The 17,095-nt window shown below is 26.7% G+C and overlaps 2 protein-coding genes across 2 annotated transcripts; one reads left to right on the top strand and one right to left on the bottom strand.

The window, feature by feature from the left end:
* Nucleotides 1-1,135: 1,135 nt before the first annotated feature.
* Nucleotides 1,136-6,861, bottom strand: LOC107165872 (uncharacterized). Its single transcript, XM_015514306.2, has 9 exons — nucleotides 6,537-6,861; nucleotides 6,275-6,408; nucleotides 5,531-5,857; nucleotides 5,376-5,459; nucleotides 5,013-5,181; nucleotides 4,050-4,296; nucleotides 3,785-3,916; nucleotides 3,416-3,717; nucleotides 1,136-2,707 (listed from the first exon to the last, which is right to left on the bottom strand). The coding sequence occupies exons 2-9, from the start codon at nucleotides 6,403-6,405 to the stop codon at nucleotides 2,570-2,572; spliced, it is 1,530 nt and encodes a 509-aa protein (XP_015369792.2). The 5' UTR covers nucleotides 6,406-6,408; nucleotides 6,537-6,861; the 3' UTR covers nucleotides 1,136-2,569.
* A 137-nt stretch (nucleotides 6,862-6,998) lies between these two features.
* LOC107165702 (DNA helicase MCM9-like) lies at nucleotides 6,999-11,511 on the top strand. Its single transcript, XM_089226713.1, has 12 exons — nucleotides 6,999-7,317; nucleotides 7,377-7,555; nucleotides 7,800-7,966; nucleotides 8,099-8,233; nucleotides 8,303-8,409; nucleotides 9,032-9,248; nucleotides 9,311-9,550; nucleotides 9,628-9,774; nucleotides 9,875-10,050; nucleotides 10,120-10,350; nucleotides 10,434-10,603; nucleotides 10,674-11,511. Exons 1-12 carry the CDS (start codon nucleotides 7,223-7,225, stop codon nucleotides 11,366-11,368), a joined length of 2,559 nt encoding a protein of 852 aa, XP_089082839.1. The 5' UTR covers nucleotides 6,999-7,222; the 3' UTR covers nucleotides 11,369-11,511.
* Nucleotides 11,512-17,095: the final 5,584 nt, after the last annotated feature.

Raw genomic sequence — 17,095 nt, 5'->3', positions numbered from 1 at the left:
TAACAGGCATACAAAAAAAAAAAAAAAAAAAATGTAAAATCTATACATTCATCGCTCCACTCAAAATTTAAAATATTTAAAATAAATAACATTATATTCTGATTTGTCAGAAACTATTTTAATGTTTTGATTTTTAAGGTTTTAATAGTTTAAAATCTATAGTGTATTTAAAAATTAATTTATAAACAAACAATTTTGCCAAAAGTCAAAACAGATTAGGTAAGTAGATATATTGATAAAAATATATTAACTATATATATATTCATGGTATATTTTTATATTAGAATTTAGAAGTCGCTAGTTAGTAGTTATAATGAATTTTTTTTTTTAATTGAAAACTTTTTAAATTTACTTTATTTATAAATGGGCATAATAAGTAAATGAAATGAATGAATATAACATGAACATTAGTTTGAATGACTTGAGGGGGACCGTTCAGCAACAGTGCCTTCAGCGATAGTTGGGTTGTTTTATTTTATTTTTTGTATGTTAGCCCAAGTTTGTCATTTATGTGAATTGGCTTCTAATTATTTAGTTGTATTTTGAATTGGTAAAGGTATGTTATTGAGGGATAGTTGGGAATAATCAGAAAGTAAAATTAACTTGTACTGACTGGTTTTGTCAGTGATTCAATATATTTAATAGATTATTGAATGATATAAGGGAAAACTAAATTGGTTCTTGGATAAGAATTTCTTTTCTTTGATAATCGGCACAATTCTTTGTAGTAGCAACTTTTTAAAAAGAGTTTTTCTAATATAGGTAGTAAGCTTATTGAACGGTATAAAGTTACTAGATGATTTAATTTTTCAAATATAGATAGTAAGCTTATTGAATGCTATGAAGTTATTAGATGATTTAGTTTTTCAGGTTTAGAAATTAATGATAGTTGAAAATATTCATATTGGAGGTATATAAGATGATCTATTGAAATGATGCATTGAAAATATGTATCAGAAATAGGATATAGTATTTTGTTGTTTATTAGATCATATCCTGGATATTTATTGACTTATTGTTATGTAGATTTATAATATGTAACTTTTTTTTATAAGGTGAGAATGGTTTAACTGGTATTATCATAGATAAAGGGCTACTTAGGAATGGATGGCAATGAAATATTAAATAATGAATATTATGTAGAGATATTAAATTATATATTTTACAATACAATATGTGTACAAATAGATAATATGTGGGATTGTACTCTCTCTTAATATTTATATGATACGGAAATTACTCTAACATACATTATACCGGGTGATTCCTTTATCACTAAACACTCCTTATTTCAAAAAAGTATAAACGTTTTATGAAACAAACATTTTTAAACAAATATATATTTTAAAATTTTAAAAATTTTTAAACTTTTTAGAATGGCAACATACAATTATAATTTCATATTTCAAAGCAAAAAATTGTTCAAAATATTTCAATGTATAAGAATTTAATTTGAGACAATTAGCTTATAAGTTGTAAGTATTTAAAGTTTGATGAGCAAAATGAAACATGGTTTACTCATTAAATATGTTGATCCATTACTCAGCTCATTTAAATTCTAAATACTTATAACTCATAAATTACTCATTCTAAATTCGATTTATAAGCACCAAAATACTCGGCAAACTATTTTGCTTTAGAAGATGAAATTAAATCCGTAATTGTAAGTTGTAATTCAAAAAAGTAAAAACTTGAAAATTCATAAATATAATTTGTTAGTAACAATATTTTTTGTAACAACTTAAGAGGACGCTACATCCGCCTGTGTGGTCTCCGTCTTACACGCATACTACATAGCAAAATTTCGTTCGCTAAATTCAATAGTGTGCTGTTAGTTTTGATATTAGAGCGAATTGACCCACTATCAAACTTTTAGGTACGGACATTATCTGTGTTCTCATGTTGGTTTTTTACGATATTTTAATTTTTAAATAAGTCATGGGCATGTTAAGAATGAATATTTGAAAATTCACTTAACTCATTTAAAAATTAAAATATCGTAAAAAACCAACATGAGAACACAGATAATGTTCGTACCTAAAAGTTTGATAATGGGTCAATTCACTCTAATATCAAAACTAACAGCACAATATTTAATCTAGCGAACAAAAATTTGCTATGTAGTACGCTTGTAAGACTGAGACGACACATGCAAGTGTAGCGTCCTCTTAAAACCATATGAAAAAATATTTTTAAAAACATTAAAACTTTTAAATATTAAGTATTCTAAGTTAAATGAATCACCCAGTATATATGATAATATTAAATAGGATACTCCATTACGCATTTCCTTATACACAATAAATGTTGTCTAAAGCCCCATCCAAACCGAAGAAACATTTATCGAAATGTTTCTGATTTTTCATCGACAATATTTTTAGTTTCCTATCATAACTGGTAACATAAACATTTGTTGGCGACAATGTAATAAATATTAGTTTCTGACCAATATTTCTCAGTCTGGACAGGGCTTTATAAGAACTGTAGCATACACTAAATATATAGAAAATTGTGGGATATCAAACATCACAATATAAAATATTCGTATTAAATCTATTGTTTCTAAACTTTAATCATCATAATATGTCCCAGTATCTTCATCACACAGACCATACAGTTCACTATAGTAAGCTGTTAAAGAGTTATACCTTGAATTAAGCATATTCTGTTGTACCTCAATAAAACCATCTTCTGAAGATTGAATGCACTGAAAAAATATAATGAAACATGTGTTATATGTGATTATTTGATAATTATTAGTTATTACATATTTCTCATTACTAAGGAACAAATTTATATGCACAAAAAATCCTCAAAATATGCTTCCAAAAATACTGTAATTTGCTAAACTTAAACATATCACTGATAACAGACTCTATTTCAATGTACTAGTTTAAACGAAAACATTTTATTTAAAACTATGTTAAAAGTAAGTATTTTGTCGTCTTCACTAAGTTCTTCACCAATCACATTCTTAATACACAATCATAAAAAATGAAAAAAAAGTAATTCATAATATTTTACCTTGTTGTACTGGATGATCAAATATTGTCTTATCTTACAATTATGTCTTTGACAATCAGTCATAATTATATTGTTATAAATATTTGAGACAAATAGTCAATATTATTATTATTATTATTTTATTTAATTTGATAATGAGTTAAGTATTACTCACTTTCATAAGTAATTTGATAAATGATTAATTTGTGTGGCAGTGAATAAGAAAATATAAGATGGAACAAAAATATGTACTAGAAAATAACAAAATATACAAAATACAATCATTTTAATAATAATGATCTAAATCAGGGATAATCCTCATCAAATTTCAAACAGCTTAGTTTACAAATATATGCACTAAATTATAAATCTGTTCCTTAATAATTACATTAAACACATTATTTTGTCTTACATCAAAAATATTAGTATTCTTAGGTAAATGTAGAGCAATATTTGAGGTGATTTGCCGAGTCAAACTCATCATTTCTTTTATGCCACCTTTCTCAGGCATTATGTAGCTCATTTTGTATTCTTCAAGGTCTGTAAAATCAGGACCACCCCATGGTGGTGACAAAAACACAACATCGCCTTTAAGAGTTGGCGCTAAAGTAAAGTAATCACCAATGATAAATTGAATTCTATCTGCAACACCATATAACTCTGCATTGTGACGAGCCATTTCAATTTTTTTTGGATCAATATCAATAGCTATAACTAAAATACAAATATAAATTCAAATTATTAGTGGTATGTGTGAAACATATGACGTTTTAAAACTTACCGAGCTCACAAGTCTTAGCAAATTGAATAACATTACTTCCAGCTCCACAAAATGGATCTACAAGCAAATAGCAGCTACATCGTTCAGCTATATGAATGCTAATTATTTCAGGAGTAACAGAATACCAACTCTCTGAAACCAATTATAATTTATAAGACATTTCAAATATATCAAGTTTAATATTTATGGAGATTAAATTATAATTATTTAAATAATATGTTTTAATATTTAATTATAATCTGTAAGTACACAATTATAAAAATACCTTCATCTAGTTTTATCCCTTTATCAAATTCAGAAAATAACAAATATCTTTTTTTCCAATATTTCAACAATTTAGGTTGATTTTGCAAATAACTATAGCCCAATCTATCCATTTGTTCAATAGCATTTTTTTCTTTCATATCTTTCCATTCTTTTTTTTTTAATGCTTTTTTATTTTTGACTTTACTCTTCTCGCAATTCTCAGAATTACTTAATAACAAGTTATCATCAGATACTGATGCTCCATGCTAAAAATATAACAAAAACTTTTTGTTAAAAAACAAAAAAATTAAAAATTAAAAATAGAAATAAATTTAATAATGGAAATGAGGATCATTGATTTTTATTCTTCATGAATAATAAAGAAATAAACTAATAATAGTAATAACTAATATTAGTTCATATAAATAACTTAAAAAGATAAAAATTGATCAACATTTAAATTTTAAAAAAATAACATGAGATGTTTAATTTATATTCTTGTCACAAATAGTACAAGAATTTAATAAATACCTGATATAATAACCAAGAATATGACTATAACTGTTAATTATAAGCCAGTTGTATGCTGGAGAAAATTGATTAAATATGCCTTATGTTTGCTAAATTTAAATCATTTTAACAATATCATATCATTATACTTTACAAGCAATACATTTTTAAACACTGAAATGCTGAAGTCGATTAGGAAAAAATAAGTTTTTTATATTTTAACACTCTAATCATAAATACTGTATGTCTATAATAAATATTAACATAAATAACTATAAATATTACATCACTTTGTCACCATAATAATTAGATTTTTTAAAGTCCATGCTATTATTTAGACATTTTGTACTTATCAATCTTATTAGACGCTAGTAATCAATCAAGAAATCAATGTATTTAAAAAAAGATATTAATCAAAACCACGGCTGTAGATAGGAATACCATCCTATCTACAGCCGTGATCAAAACTAACCTTTTTTGGATACCTGTACACATTTAGATGACGAGTAGATTTAATAATGTTTTTTTTAAGATACTGAACAAATCCCATATCAAACATATTTTGATCATTATAAATATGTCCAATTATACTTATTGCCCAATAAGCTTTGGAAAGTTGACTGTTTGCTCGTTGAAAATGTCTAAAAACATAAACTTTATTACAACAAAACTAACTCAAAAATAACCTGTTGAACAATAAATACTGATTTTTTTTAAATATTAGGTAATTAATCAATTTATGAATACATAATATAATGATAGTAAGTTATTGATTTTATGCTTTGATATATTTTATTTATTATAGTAACTACTTATATTTAAATTTATAACTTACTTATATTTGTAAAGAAAATCAAAATTTGAAACATGATCATCATCATTTTCTTCGTTATGGCTTAAACTCCACTCATCATTCTCACTGTTTGGACATAATAAAAATAATTTTATAATTAATTGATGATATAAAAAAAAAATTAAACTAGAACTTACGAATTCTCAGAGATAGACTTTTCAGTTTCTGAAACAGTAGGACCAATCTCATTGATAAATTTCCAATATAACATATTATACTGCTGTTCCTTATGATTCTGATATAATTCTTCGGGGTTTGTTGGAAGGTCATCTAATGTGCAACTTCCATACAGTTTTATCCAAGATTCATTAACCAAGTTTTCACCATTTTTTTCCCAATAAGCATACCATTGAGCATGTAGTTGAGATTCATCGGTACTTAAATTTGTAAACTGTTCTTGAATGATTGCACAATCGTCTTCATTATCAGGTACTGTTTGCTTAATGTACCTTGCATCTAATTTACTAGAAGCAAGAAATACAATTATAAATCGCTAAATGTTAATAGGGGACCCCTGACAATTTTCAAATGTTACAAGAGAAGGTAAAAATCTAACCGCAGAGGTTCCTTTCTAATATTAAATGAAAAATTGTTCTATTTCATCATTGTTATTCACAGCAAAAGTCTGTTTTGAACATTAAACAATAGCTCTACCTATTATTTATATGAATATACAAAAAAGTATTTTCAGTAGAAATGTAGAAGTCTCATTTTAACATTTAGCGATTCAAATAGATAACATAAATAGCGTACCTATACATTTATACATTTTAAAATCAACAGTTTAATCATTTTAAAATGTATTCAACAATATAGTCTAACATAAACCTAATCTTCACTTAACAACTAAATAAAATACATCATTAATTATTTATATGTACCTTAGATAACTTCGGGCCAAAAGGCGACTACATAATAATTTAACATACTGATTTTTTGAAGTATTGGCATGAAATGATATTTCTGCAAGTACTTCATACTTACAACTAATGTCAGAATTTAAATTATTCATGATCTGTAAATTAAAAAAAAAAATAATAAATACAATTTTTTGTTCAAAAACAAACATAAAAATCAAATTAAAATTAAAAAAATACACCTAATATAAGCAAAGAAATAAGTAACATATTATATTATACATACCTATTGATATGTTTATATCAAAAGTAAAATACATAAGCTTAGTTCATAATTTAATTGTAATGTTGTACGCTTGCATAATATTATGAATTACTTCGAGATAATTTTTTGTCCACATGTGCAATGCAAAAAGTTCCAAATTATTTTGTTTACTTACAACAATTTACAATACTATAATTATATTATATAGGTAGTACATGAAATAACGGAGGTATTATCTTCTCTCTTGAAAATCTTGAACAATTTATGAAGACCATAGTATAAACCCGAAAAATGTCAAGAAATTATGGACCAGATAAATCCCAATAGATATTATTCGAATATTGGCAGAATTCAGATAAGGTAACAAACAATAATATTATGATCTATGATTATGATAGCACTGCATCGTTTTAATCACAGCTAGTTATATAATGTTGTTTTGATATTTTGGCGGTTTTTTAATACAATGATAAGAAACAAATAACAAGTAATTTAAATTTCGAATTACTTTCACTTTATCTTCATGATAAATTAAATGTATTTATTTATTTAATTATATTCATCATGTTTATTATATTTAATTTTATTATTTACTAGATGTTAATTACCACTTATAAGTTATAAGAATTGTTTGCTTGATTTTCAAAATAGAAAATTAACATTTAACAGCAAACAAGTGAATTACCTACGTTTTCACATTAAAGAAAATGTTTGAAGAGTACCTGTACACTTACCACGAAGAAGACCTATTCAATATACTAAAATCTGAAAACAAAAATCAACACTATTCGTTAACAATTAAGTATGTTGTCATTAAACATTTTAATCTATGAATTCATTAACAGTTGTTTGGGTTTTTAGTTTTTTAACACTTTTTGAGAAAAACGCCAAATTAGGAGAAGAAATTCTGGAGGACTCAATTAATTTGCTTGAACAGTTTGACAAAGATTTGATTAATGTTCAAAAAGTTTTGAAAAAAAATTACAAAGATAATTCGGTCAAACTCAGGGTTAAGAAAAAAATACACACCCGAATTACTGGTTTGTATTCATATCCTATTGATACTAACATTAATTATTGAGCATATTTTTTTATTTTTAACAATTTACTTACCTATATGTTTATTTATTTATATTTCACAGAGCAAATATATTATATTGTAAAATTATTATTGTTTTTAAATAAATATTTAAATATTTAATACTTAATTAGTATGACTATGTTTATTTTATAATAAATTAAAAACTCTGGAGCTTGTAAATAATTTTGACTTTTATTATATAGCATTACCTTTGTGTCCAGAACTTCATCGTACAATATTTCCTCGTAATGAAGATATTGGTTCATTTTTACGTGTCAATGGCACTGTTGTACGGACTGTTTTGCCCAAGTTATTAGAGTACAAAAGAGTTTATTATTGTTCCAAATGTAAAGAACCATTTGATGTTAAGGTATAATTTAAATATTTCATATTTCTAGTCCATTTTATTTTATAATAACAGTGATTGCCCTAAAGGCTCAATATATAAACCTAGAGCTTTTAAATATAATTTAAAATTATGAATTATGATGTTGCTTTTAAGATTGATTATGAACAATTTAACAAATTAATAGTTCCTTTGAAATGCCCAAACTTAGAAGGTTGTCCTGGTACTAATTTAAAGCCATTAAAAGATGAAGATCAATACATAAAAGATTATCAAGAAATTAAAATTCAAGTAAGTGTCTATCTACATTTATGATATTTGAACATTAAAATATATTTATACATTATTTTAATATCTAAGGAACAAATTGGTAAAGTAGGCCTTGGAGCAATGCCTCGCTCAATGTGGGTATCACTAGAAGATGATTTAGTTGATAAGTGTAAACCTGGTGATGATGTAATAATATGGTAAAAATAAGTATACATCCTATTTTTATTTGAATTTATGGTACTTATATGCTTTCTTGACTACCTTGGGTGCACAACCGTGTTATCTCGACTACCCTAATACGTCTTCCATCAACTACCTGGGTATAGGAATCTATTTAAAAATGTGCATTCCTGCGGTGTCATCTGTAATCTGTATCATCGTTATTGATCATTTAATTTTGTTTTCAATGTACAATTTACTATCCACGTATCTTGCCATCATACCAGGTATTTATGTCATCAATCAGTTGTCAGCCGTCCTTGTTACGTCCATCAGTTATTATTTACTGTATAGTACCTACATACACCCTATGACTATACATTTTTTTAATTTACCATCTTCAGAGAAAGAAGCTGTGCAATTTCTTCAAGAATGCGAAGTGTTGCCTAGTGTATGGATTTGTTAAGACAATCACTTGGCAAAGCTATATTTTGGAAGTGTGATGTCAAAAACTACATATTATTTTTAGATTTTTTATGTACATTTTTAAATAGATTCCTATACAAAGATATTTGATTCTAACAGGTAGTCTTGGAAATATTTTGGTAGTCGAGATAACCCATAAGTATTGAATTTATAATGTATTAAATTATTTTTTAGTGGCACTGTTATTCGAAGATGGCATCAAACTATTGAAAACTCTTATATCGACATTGAATTATGCTTCAGAGCTAACCATTTGATTGTTTGTAATGATCAACAGTCTGCAATTATGATAACAGATGAATGGGTGCAAGAATTCGAAAAATTTTGGGAAGATAATAAAAACGATACATTTGCAGCTAGAAATCTTATTATTGCATCAATTAGCCCTCAAGTCAGTTACATTCTAATTATCTTTAATTCCTATTTAATTTGGTTTCGAAACATGAACTTTAGACTTACGGATTGTATACTGCGAAATTGGCCGTAGCTTTAGGTTTAGCAGGTGGAGTGCAACGGTCAGCATCTGAAGGAGGTGGAGTTAGAGTTCGTGGTGAAACGCACTTATTATTAGTTGGTGATCCAGGTACAGGCAAATCACAACTGCTTAAATTTGCATGGAAAGTATGTCCTAGATCAATATTCACCACTGGAGTTGGCTCATCAAAAGCAGGATTGACCGTTGCAGCATTCAGGGTTAAAAATTAAATCTAAATAATAGTTTAATAATAATACTTAATGTTAAAGATTTTTAAATTTGTTATTATTAACAGGAAGGGTCTGAATGGCATTTGGAAGCTGGTGCCCTTGTATTGGCTGATGGTGGAATTTGTTGTGTTGATGAGTTTGGATCATTGAGGGAAGATGATCGTACAGCAATTCATGAAGCTATGGAACAACAATCAATTAGTGTTGCAAAAGTACTTACAATACTGAGTCATATAAAAATTATTACTTATTGTAATTATGATAGACCTTTCATTTTTTTAAGAATTAATTTATTTTTTATTTTTATTATAGGCTGGTTTAGTATGCAAACTAGACACTCGTTGTACTGTTATGGCTGCAATGAATCCAAAAAGTAGATATAATCTAAATTTATCCATTACAGATAATATTAAAATTGCTAGTCCACTGTTAAGTCGTTTTGATTTAATTTTAATTCTTATTGACACGAAAAATGAAGAGTGGGAAAAGTAATGTTATTTTGCTTGTGTAAGTTTAATTTTGATAAAATATGATGTATGTTTTAACTTATTTATTAGAGTTGTATCATCATATGTGCTTCATGGAAAAAAACCTGGAACTCATAAAAACAGTACAACATTATGGAATCTAGAAAAACTTCAACACTATTTTTGCACTATAAGAAGCATGACTCCAGAGACTACAGAAGATGCTAACACAATTTTAAGTAAATATTATTGGATGCAACGTCAAAGTACCTACAGAAATGCTGCTAGAACTAGTGTGCGGTTTTTGGAAAGCCTTCTGAGGTATGATATTAATAATATAGTCATAAGAAGATGTGGTTTTAAACCAAAAAATTTAAAGTAATTTGTTTTGAAACTTTTTGAAGGTTATCCCAGGCACATGCAAAACTCATGTTCCGTAATCAAGTTTTGGTTCAAGATGCCATAGTTGCTGTGTCACTGATGGAATGTTCAAATGATGATGGATCTCCAGATAGCATCAATACCTTATACACTAAATTTCCATCAAGTCCTAAAGAATCATATATCAAAGAAAGTAATGCATTTTAGTACTATTATAAATTTAATTATTAAATTGTATTTTTAACAATGTTTTTTGTTTATAGTGGAAACAATTTTGAAAAAGTTAAGCTTAGATGACATTCTCGAAAAGGAAATGAAGCTATGGTGTAATACATCATTAGAAGATTTGTCTGACTCAAGTGTTTCGAATATAGATGATGTTAGTACATTGAATGTTCTTTCAAAAAGTTCAAATAATAGTTTAACAGACAAAATATCTGAAACTATACAAAATATCAAAACAAAAAAACAAAAAGATTTTTACAAGTCTCAGATGCACATAAAAGAAATAATGAAACCGTCAACATCTTCTAAAAATAAGAAAATATGTTCTAACTCTCCCAAAAATACGCAAGTTATGATTGATGAAGACTCTAATGATGAAGATATTTTTGTCAACAGTACCAGTAAAAAAATAACCAACATAAAATCATCAACCTTGCCAATAACGGCTGTATCACCACCAAAGCCGTCAACTCAGATTTGTAATAGTCCATGTTTGAAACGAAAAACTTACACTTCACAAACACCATCTAGTGCTAAATTAGATACAGGGCAATTGGCAAGATTGAAATTGAGTGCATATAGATGTAACAAAAAGCCAACTAATTCAAACAGAGGTCAAGAACAATCAAATACATTGAATTCGTCAACAATCCAAAATGAACCATCCTCAGATTTGTCAAATATTTTCTCATTAGGAGATGAAGATGATTTATCATATTTGGATATAGATTGAATGTATTTTAAACATTAGAATATTATATAAAGTAAAAATATGTTTAGCCTTGTCTGAAGATTGTAAAAATGTATTGTTATTTTTTTTTTTAATTTAAAAATATTATAATGTGATAAATAATTAAATAATATAATATAAAACAATATTTGTTGTTAAAATAACTATTTTATTACTATTAAATTAATTTTTTTAGTACCATTTTAAGTTCTTAATTATACATACTTTGGATTTATATTAAAAAATTATGAACAATTTGAGACAGATTAATTTAAAAGTAAATGCTTATTATCAGATTATTTTACTACTTGTATCTGATATGTGAATATTTTTAGTAGGTACCTACACTAATTTATCTAATTTATCAAATTCATCAAATATCAAAATTACAATTAATTTTAACAAATTTTGCAACTTAATGTATTTTAATTTCATATTAGGTATATTACTATCTAAATAAAATTAATAAATTTAAAAAAAATGATGAGCTCAATACATTTTAGATTCTGGACGAAGTGATGAATGTATTGATTTTACAATGATGTGTGTTTTTTTTTTTTTTGTTTTTGTGTCTGTGTACAGCATAACTAGTAGAAGTAGAAATAATGCTTCTATTTCAAACTTTGAGGATGGTTTCCGATGTAAAAGTGAATATACTTGGTGCATTATAGAGGTCAAAAGTTAACATTTTCCAACAGTTTTAAAAAATCAAGAAAAACAAAAAAAAAATGACAGAAAAACGAGAATTTTTACGCAAAACCAGCTTTCGACCAAATCGATTTTTTTATATGGTTGTAATTCAAAAACTAATCACTGTAAATACTTGAAATTTTCACCAAATGTTTATGGTAGTGTTATCTATATACAGTTTAATTTTCAAAAATTTTTTTACTTTTTTTGAGTTATTTATAGACCACTGAAATTTTCGATTTTTTGAGAATTTTATTTTGAAGTTTCAGTAAAAAATGTTAGATGACCAAAAAAACTTGAAAATTTAACACAAGGTTCCTTATGAGTTGTTCTTATTGTAGCTAAAAAAAATTAAAAATCGTTAGTCACAATTTTTTTTTATAAGCGTTTATAGTTCAAATTTTTATGAAATCTGTCGAAAACGCAAAAATTTGCAAGTAATTTTGAAGTTGAAAAATCATAAAATGTTTTGTGTTTATAACTAAGGATTAAAATATATCACTAAGTTTTCCATAAGTTTTTCTACAAGTAGCTATAGAGAAAACTCGAAGCATCACTATAGGATAAATTTTAAGTGCATTTGAATTTTAAATTTTTACGAAATAACGTAACGATAACGATTTATCCTGAAACGATTTTAAATATTTGTGATTATTCAAAAAGAATAAGTCCTAGATACTAAATTTTACCAGTTATTTAGAATGGCATTTTCTTTACATGATTTAATTTTCAAAATATTTTGACTTTTTTCGAGATATTTATAAACAACTGAAATTTTCAATTTTTCTGAAATTTTTTTTGTAGTGTCGATAAAATTTGTTTGGCCCAATCAAAATACTTGAAAATTTAATACAAAGTTTCTCATAAGTTATTCTTATAGTGATTAAAAAATTATAAGAATACAAATGCACAATTTTTTTTTATTAGCATTTGAAGTTCAAATATTGACAAAAATTCGTCAAAACCATGAATATTTGCAAATTATTTTGAAGTTGAAAAATCATAAAAAATGTTGTGTTCATAACTAAGGATTAAAAATACTATACTAAGTTTTTCATAAGTTTTCCTTCAAGTAGCTATAGAGAAAACACAAAGCATCATTATACGAAAAATTTTAAGTGCGTTTGAATTTTAAATTTTTACGAAATAGCGTAACGATAACGATTTGTCCTCAAACCAGGTACATCTATGATAATATAAGGTATTATGAATTATGATAACTACATGCAACGGTTTTGGAAAAATTGATTTACCATGCCTTATGCAAAATGCGTCCTAATTGAAAAATAAAATATTTGTTTCAAAATAGAATATATGACAATATTTAAATATAATATATCCTAGACTGACAAATCATCTCCGTTCAGAATCGTTTTTCGTATACAATAATGATACCTATCATTGCATTCAAATCTAACCTACCCTAGTCAGAGGTCCACCCCACCACCTAATGTACAGTAGAGCGACATCCACCTACCCGCTTTTAGATTCTGAGCGGAGCGATGAATGTATTGATTTTACCATGATGTGTGTGTTTTTTTTTTTTTTGTGTCTGTCATCACGTTTTGGGGCAGTAAAAGTGCTTCGATTTTTGACTTCAGTACCTCGTTCGATCGGAAAGTGAGTCTAGTTGGTACTTTGGGGGGGTCAAAAGTGAAAAATTCTTAACACTTTTCTAAATAATCGAGAAAAACAACCTAAAAATGAAGTATTATAAAATTTTCAAATCTTAGATTTAAAACAAAAATTTTTTTATGAATTTTTAGCTTAAATAATTTGTGAATTTTCGTGATTTTTACATAATATGTTGTCAAAATTCAAACTTTGAAGTTTTTCTTTTTAATTCTAAGATTTGAAAATTTAATACAAGATTCCTTACAAGTTTGTCAATCTTTATCACAAATAAAAAGTCCACCGGAAATACAAATTAAATTTTTATGAGCATTTGAAATTTAAATTTTTAAAAAATTGGATTTTCACTGGATTTCACATTTAGTGATTTTCTTATTTTGGTGTAACTCTAAAAGTCTAAAACAAATGACCGCAGATACTTGAAGCCTTTTATTAAATTTTCAAATCTTAGAATTAAAAAGAAAATTTTTTATGAATTTCTAGCTTCAAATAATTTGTGAATTTTCGTGATTTTTACGTATTTTGTCAAAATTCGAACTTTGAATGCTTATAAAAAAAAATTGTGCATCGACCTTCCACGTTGGTATGTTGCTGCAGTGAAATCAGTTTTCATGATGAAAAATCTGGAAGAAAGTGCGCCGCTAGGCGGTACTTACAACATATACGATACTCGGAACTCGGAAGTCGATATGAAACTATGCGGAACTATATGGATGGAACACATATTCCTGTAATGGTCTTATAATATTGTTACTAGTCCGAAACCATAAAATCCACTTTATACCAACAATTAACATCATTCTACATATTATTAAACTATTCCATCAACATTAGCTAGTGTATTAATCGAGTAGAAATTCAAGTACGAATGTGTTATGTACTATATACTATATAGAGATGACGTAGTTATGAGAAGACACATAATCTCCTGTTAGATTCAGAGCAGACTTGCAGCAGAGGAATATATGTATTGATTTTACAGTTATGACGAGCATTATATTTTATATTTGTCATTCTCTTTGGAGACTATATACTATACATATATTATAACCGTCTTCGCTCAGAATCGTTTTTCGTATACAATGATATAATATCATTGGATTCAAATTTAATTCCATCCATTACAGTAACCCACTTGTGTCCTACTGTACAGCAGAGCGACATCCACGACTTACCCGCTTTTTTTTTTTTATTGCATTACCATCATACACGTGTCGTATATACTTATATGTAGGTATATACGTTATAAAGCCACTGCAGGATAAATAAATAATTTTTTTTTTTAATGTGGCTATTGTAAATTGTTTAAACAAATTTACTACTCGTTATTATTACTCTATAATGACATCACCAAATAGTATTTGAACATAACATCATAATTAATTAATAAATTTACATACATACAATTTAACTTTATATAATAATGCATGATTGAAAACGATTGAACAACTTATACCGGCCATACACTATACCAATACCAGCCACCAGGCATGTCAAACTCAAGGCATGTCAAAGTATCAAGTAGGCCAAATATATTGAAAAGCTTAAAATGATGGCTGCACACAAAAATTTAACAAAAAAATTTTTTAATAAATTCTTATTCGATTACAATTTATCAGACGCGGCATTAATATTTTTTATTTTTTATTAATATTTTATGTTTTTATTCATTCATTAATATAGCTAGCCAGGGGCACAACAATTAAGCTGAGGACCGCATGCGGCCCGCGGGCCTTGTGTTTGACATGCCTGCACTATACCTATAACCTATTACCTATCATACTATATGTGCACAATTCACTAATTTAGCACCTTTTTTTTAATTTTTATAATCTATAGCCTATAGGAATAGGACAATATATTATGTAAATTGTGTATAAACCACAACAATAATATAGAAACGAAAACGAAACTAAAAAAATAAATGATTGGCTGTATTTTTTGTGGTAGTTGTATAATAATTTATAAGTAATAGATGTGTTTTCACGCCAGTAATGCAAAAACAGTCCCCGCGGCATCGTCGGTTCACTCGGTTCAATCGGAAAAAAATATGTGTAAAATGTGCGTATATATAAATATATGACAAAAAAAGTAATTTCACTACACTTTCTTTGTTTATTAACTTCATAACTATTTAAAAAACTTTTTAAAAGTAACTTACTCGTTTATAAACCGGTGGATATAGCCGGTATACGTACGAGCTATGGTGTAATGTTGATGGACAAATTAGAGTTTTTTACATCTTCTTTTTGCAGTTATTCTTATGTTTCATTAAAAAAATTACCCACGATCGGCACCGTAAAAAAAAAAAAAACAGTAATCACGATATATATTTATCATTTAAAATTGCAATGAGTTAAGAGTACTGCGTTTACATATTAATGTAATTGTCATCCATTACATTCAGTGACTGACGCAATGATGAAGTACACACGACAATTACTATGTACCTATAAAACAGTGGTGCCCAACATGCGGCCCGCGAAGGTATTCCGTGTGGCCCGTTACAAATTTTTTAAATAAAACAAAATATTGTAAAAAAAGTAAAGTAATATTTATTTATTTCATTATTATTATTAGTCATTACTATTATAAAATAAATAAATATAAATATATTTGATGGTCCGCTCGAAAATGATTGCTTACCAAAGTGGCACGCTGAAGAAAAATGATTGGACATCACTGCTATAAAAGATTAGAAAGACAAAAAATGTTTTAGTTCATCAATTATTATATTTAAGGATCTAAAATACATATACCTATCTATTTAAGTAACATTTTTTATACTAAATACAGTCTATATATTATATACTCTTTTAAGCTTATGAGATAAAAATGCGTAACAAAATTTATTTCTTATAGGCACCTGTAAATATTAATAGATTATAGCCTATTGCTATATCATATATGCATAAATCTCATATACAAATATGAGATATAATTACCGCGTATGTATTACGAGAGCCGTCAAATACGATCATACGATGAACCCGAAGAAAATGTCTTATGATAGCTCCTATAGGATCCAACTTTTATAACGGTGAATAACAGACTAGTATATATAAGTACGTCTAGTAATAACAATTTTTCATACTCATCATATTGCGAATTTGTGTCCTGTGTTGTCTTATTATTTTAAACAAAAGAGCAATAATAAATCATTGAATGTGTAGAAACCGGTTTTGTATGTAGGCGAATCTCGCTCTACCCAAAAATTGTCTTGAAATTCAAAAAAACTAAACTATAGAAAAAAATACTCGTTTCAATTATAAATGGGAGAAATCCTATGTCCATATTTCGAAAAACAATCGATATTTGTCTAAGATTCAATATAATATAATAATAATTTATAAATTCATAATATACATGACAATGTTTAAGAATTATTATTTTCCTATAAATATATGG

The sequence above is a fragment of the Diuraphis noxia genome, unplaced genomic scaffold (genome assembly GCF_037042655.1).
Source record: "Diuraphis noxia isolate RWA-SAM2 unplaced genomic scaffold, SU_Dnox_SAM2 contig0004, whole genome shotgun sequence".
NCBI classification, from domain to species: Eukaryota; Metazoa; Arthropoda; class Insecta; order Hemiptera; family Aphididae; genus Diuraphis; species Diuraphis noxia.
Note: the sequence above shows the minus strand (reverse complement) of the source record. Positions and strands in the feature narration are given on the sequence as shown.

What these genes read in the sequence shown, in the direction of transcription:
- LOC107165872 (XM_015514306.2), bottom strand. Translation starts at nt 6,405, where the DNA reads ATGAATAATTTAAATTCTGACATTAGTTGTAAGTATGAAGTACTTGCA. An exon ending in TTGGCCCGAAGTTATCTAAG is followed by an intron (nt 5,858 to 6,274) that starts GTACATATAAAT and finishes TCTTGCTTCTAG; the next exon opens with TAAATTAGATGCAAGGTACA. An exon ending in AAGTCTATCTCTGAGAATTC is followed by an intron (nt 5,460 to 5,530) that starts GTAAGTTCTAGT and finishes ATGTCCAAACAG; the next exon opens with TGAGAATGATGAGTGGAGTT.
- LOC107165702 (XM_089226713.1), top strand. Translation starts at nt 7,223, where the DNA reads ATGTTTGAAGAGTACCTGTACACTTACCACGAAGAAGACCTATTCAAT. An exon ending in CACTATTCGTTAACAATTAA is followed by an intron (nt 7,318 to 7,376) that starts GTATGTTGTCAT and finishes TTGGGTTTTTAG; the next exon opens with TTTTTTAACACTTTTTGAGA. An exon ending in TGACCGTTGCAGCATTCAGG is followed by an intron (nt 9,551 to 9,627) that starts GTTAAAAATTAA and finishes TATTATTAACAG; the next exon opens with GAAGGGTCTGAATGGCATTT.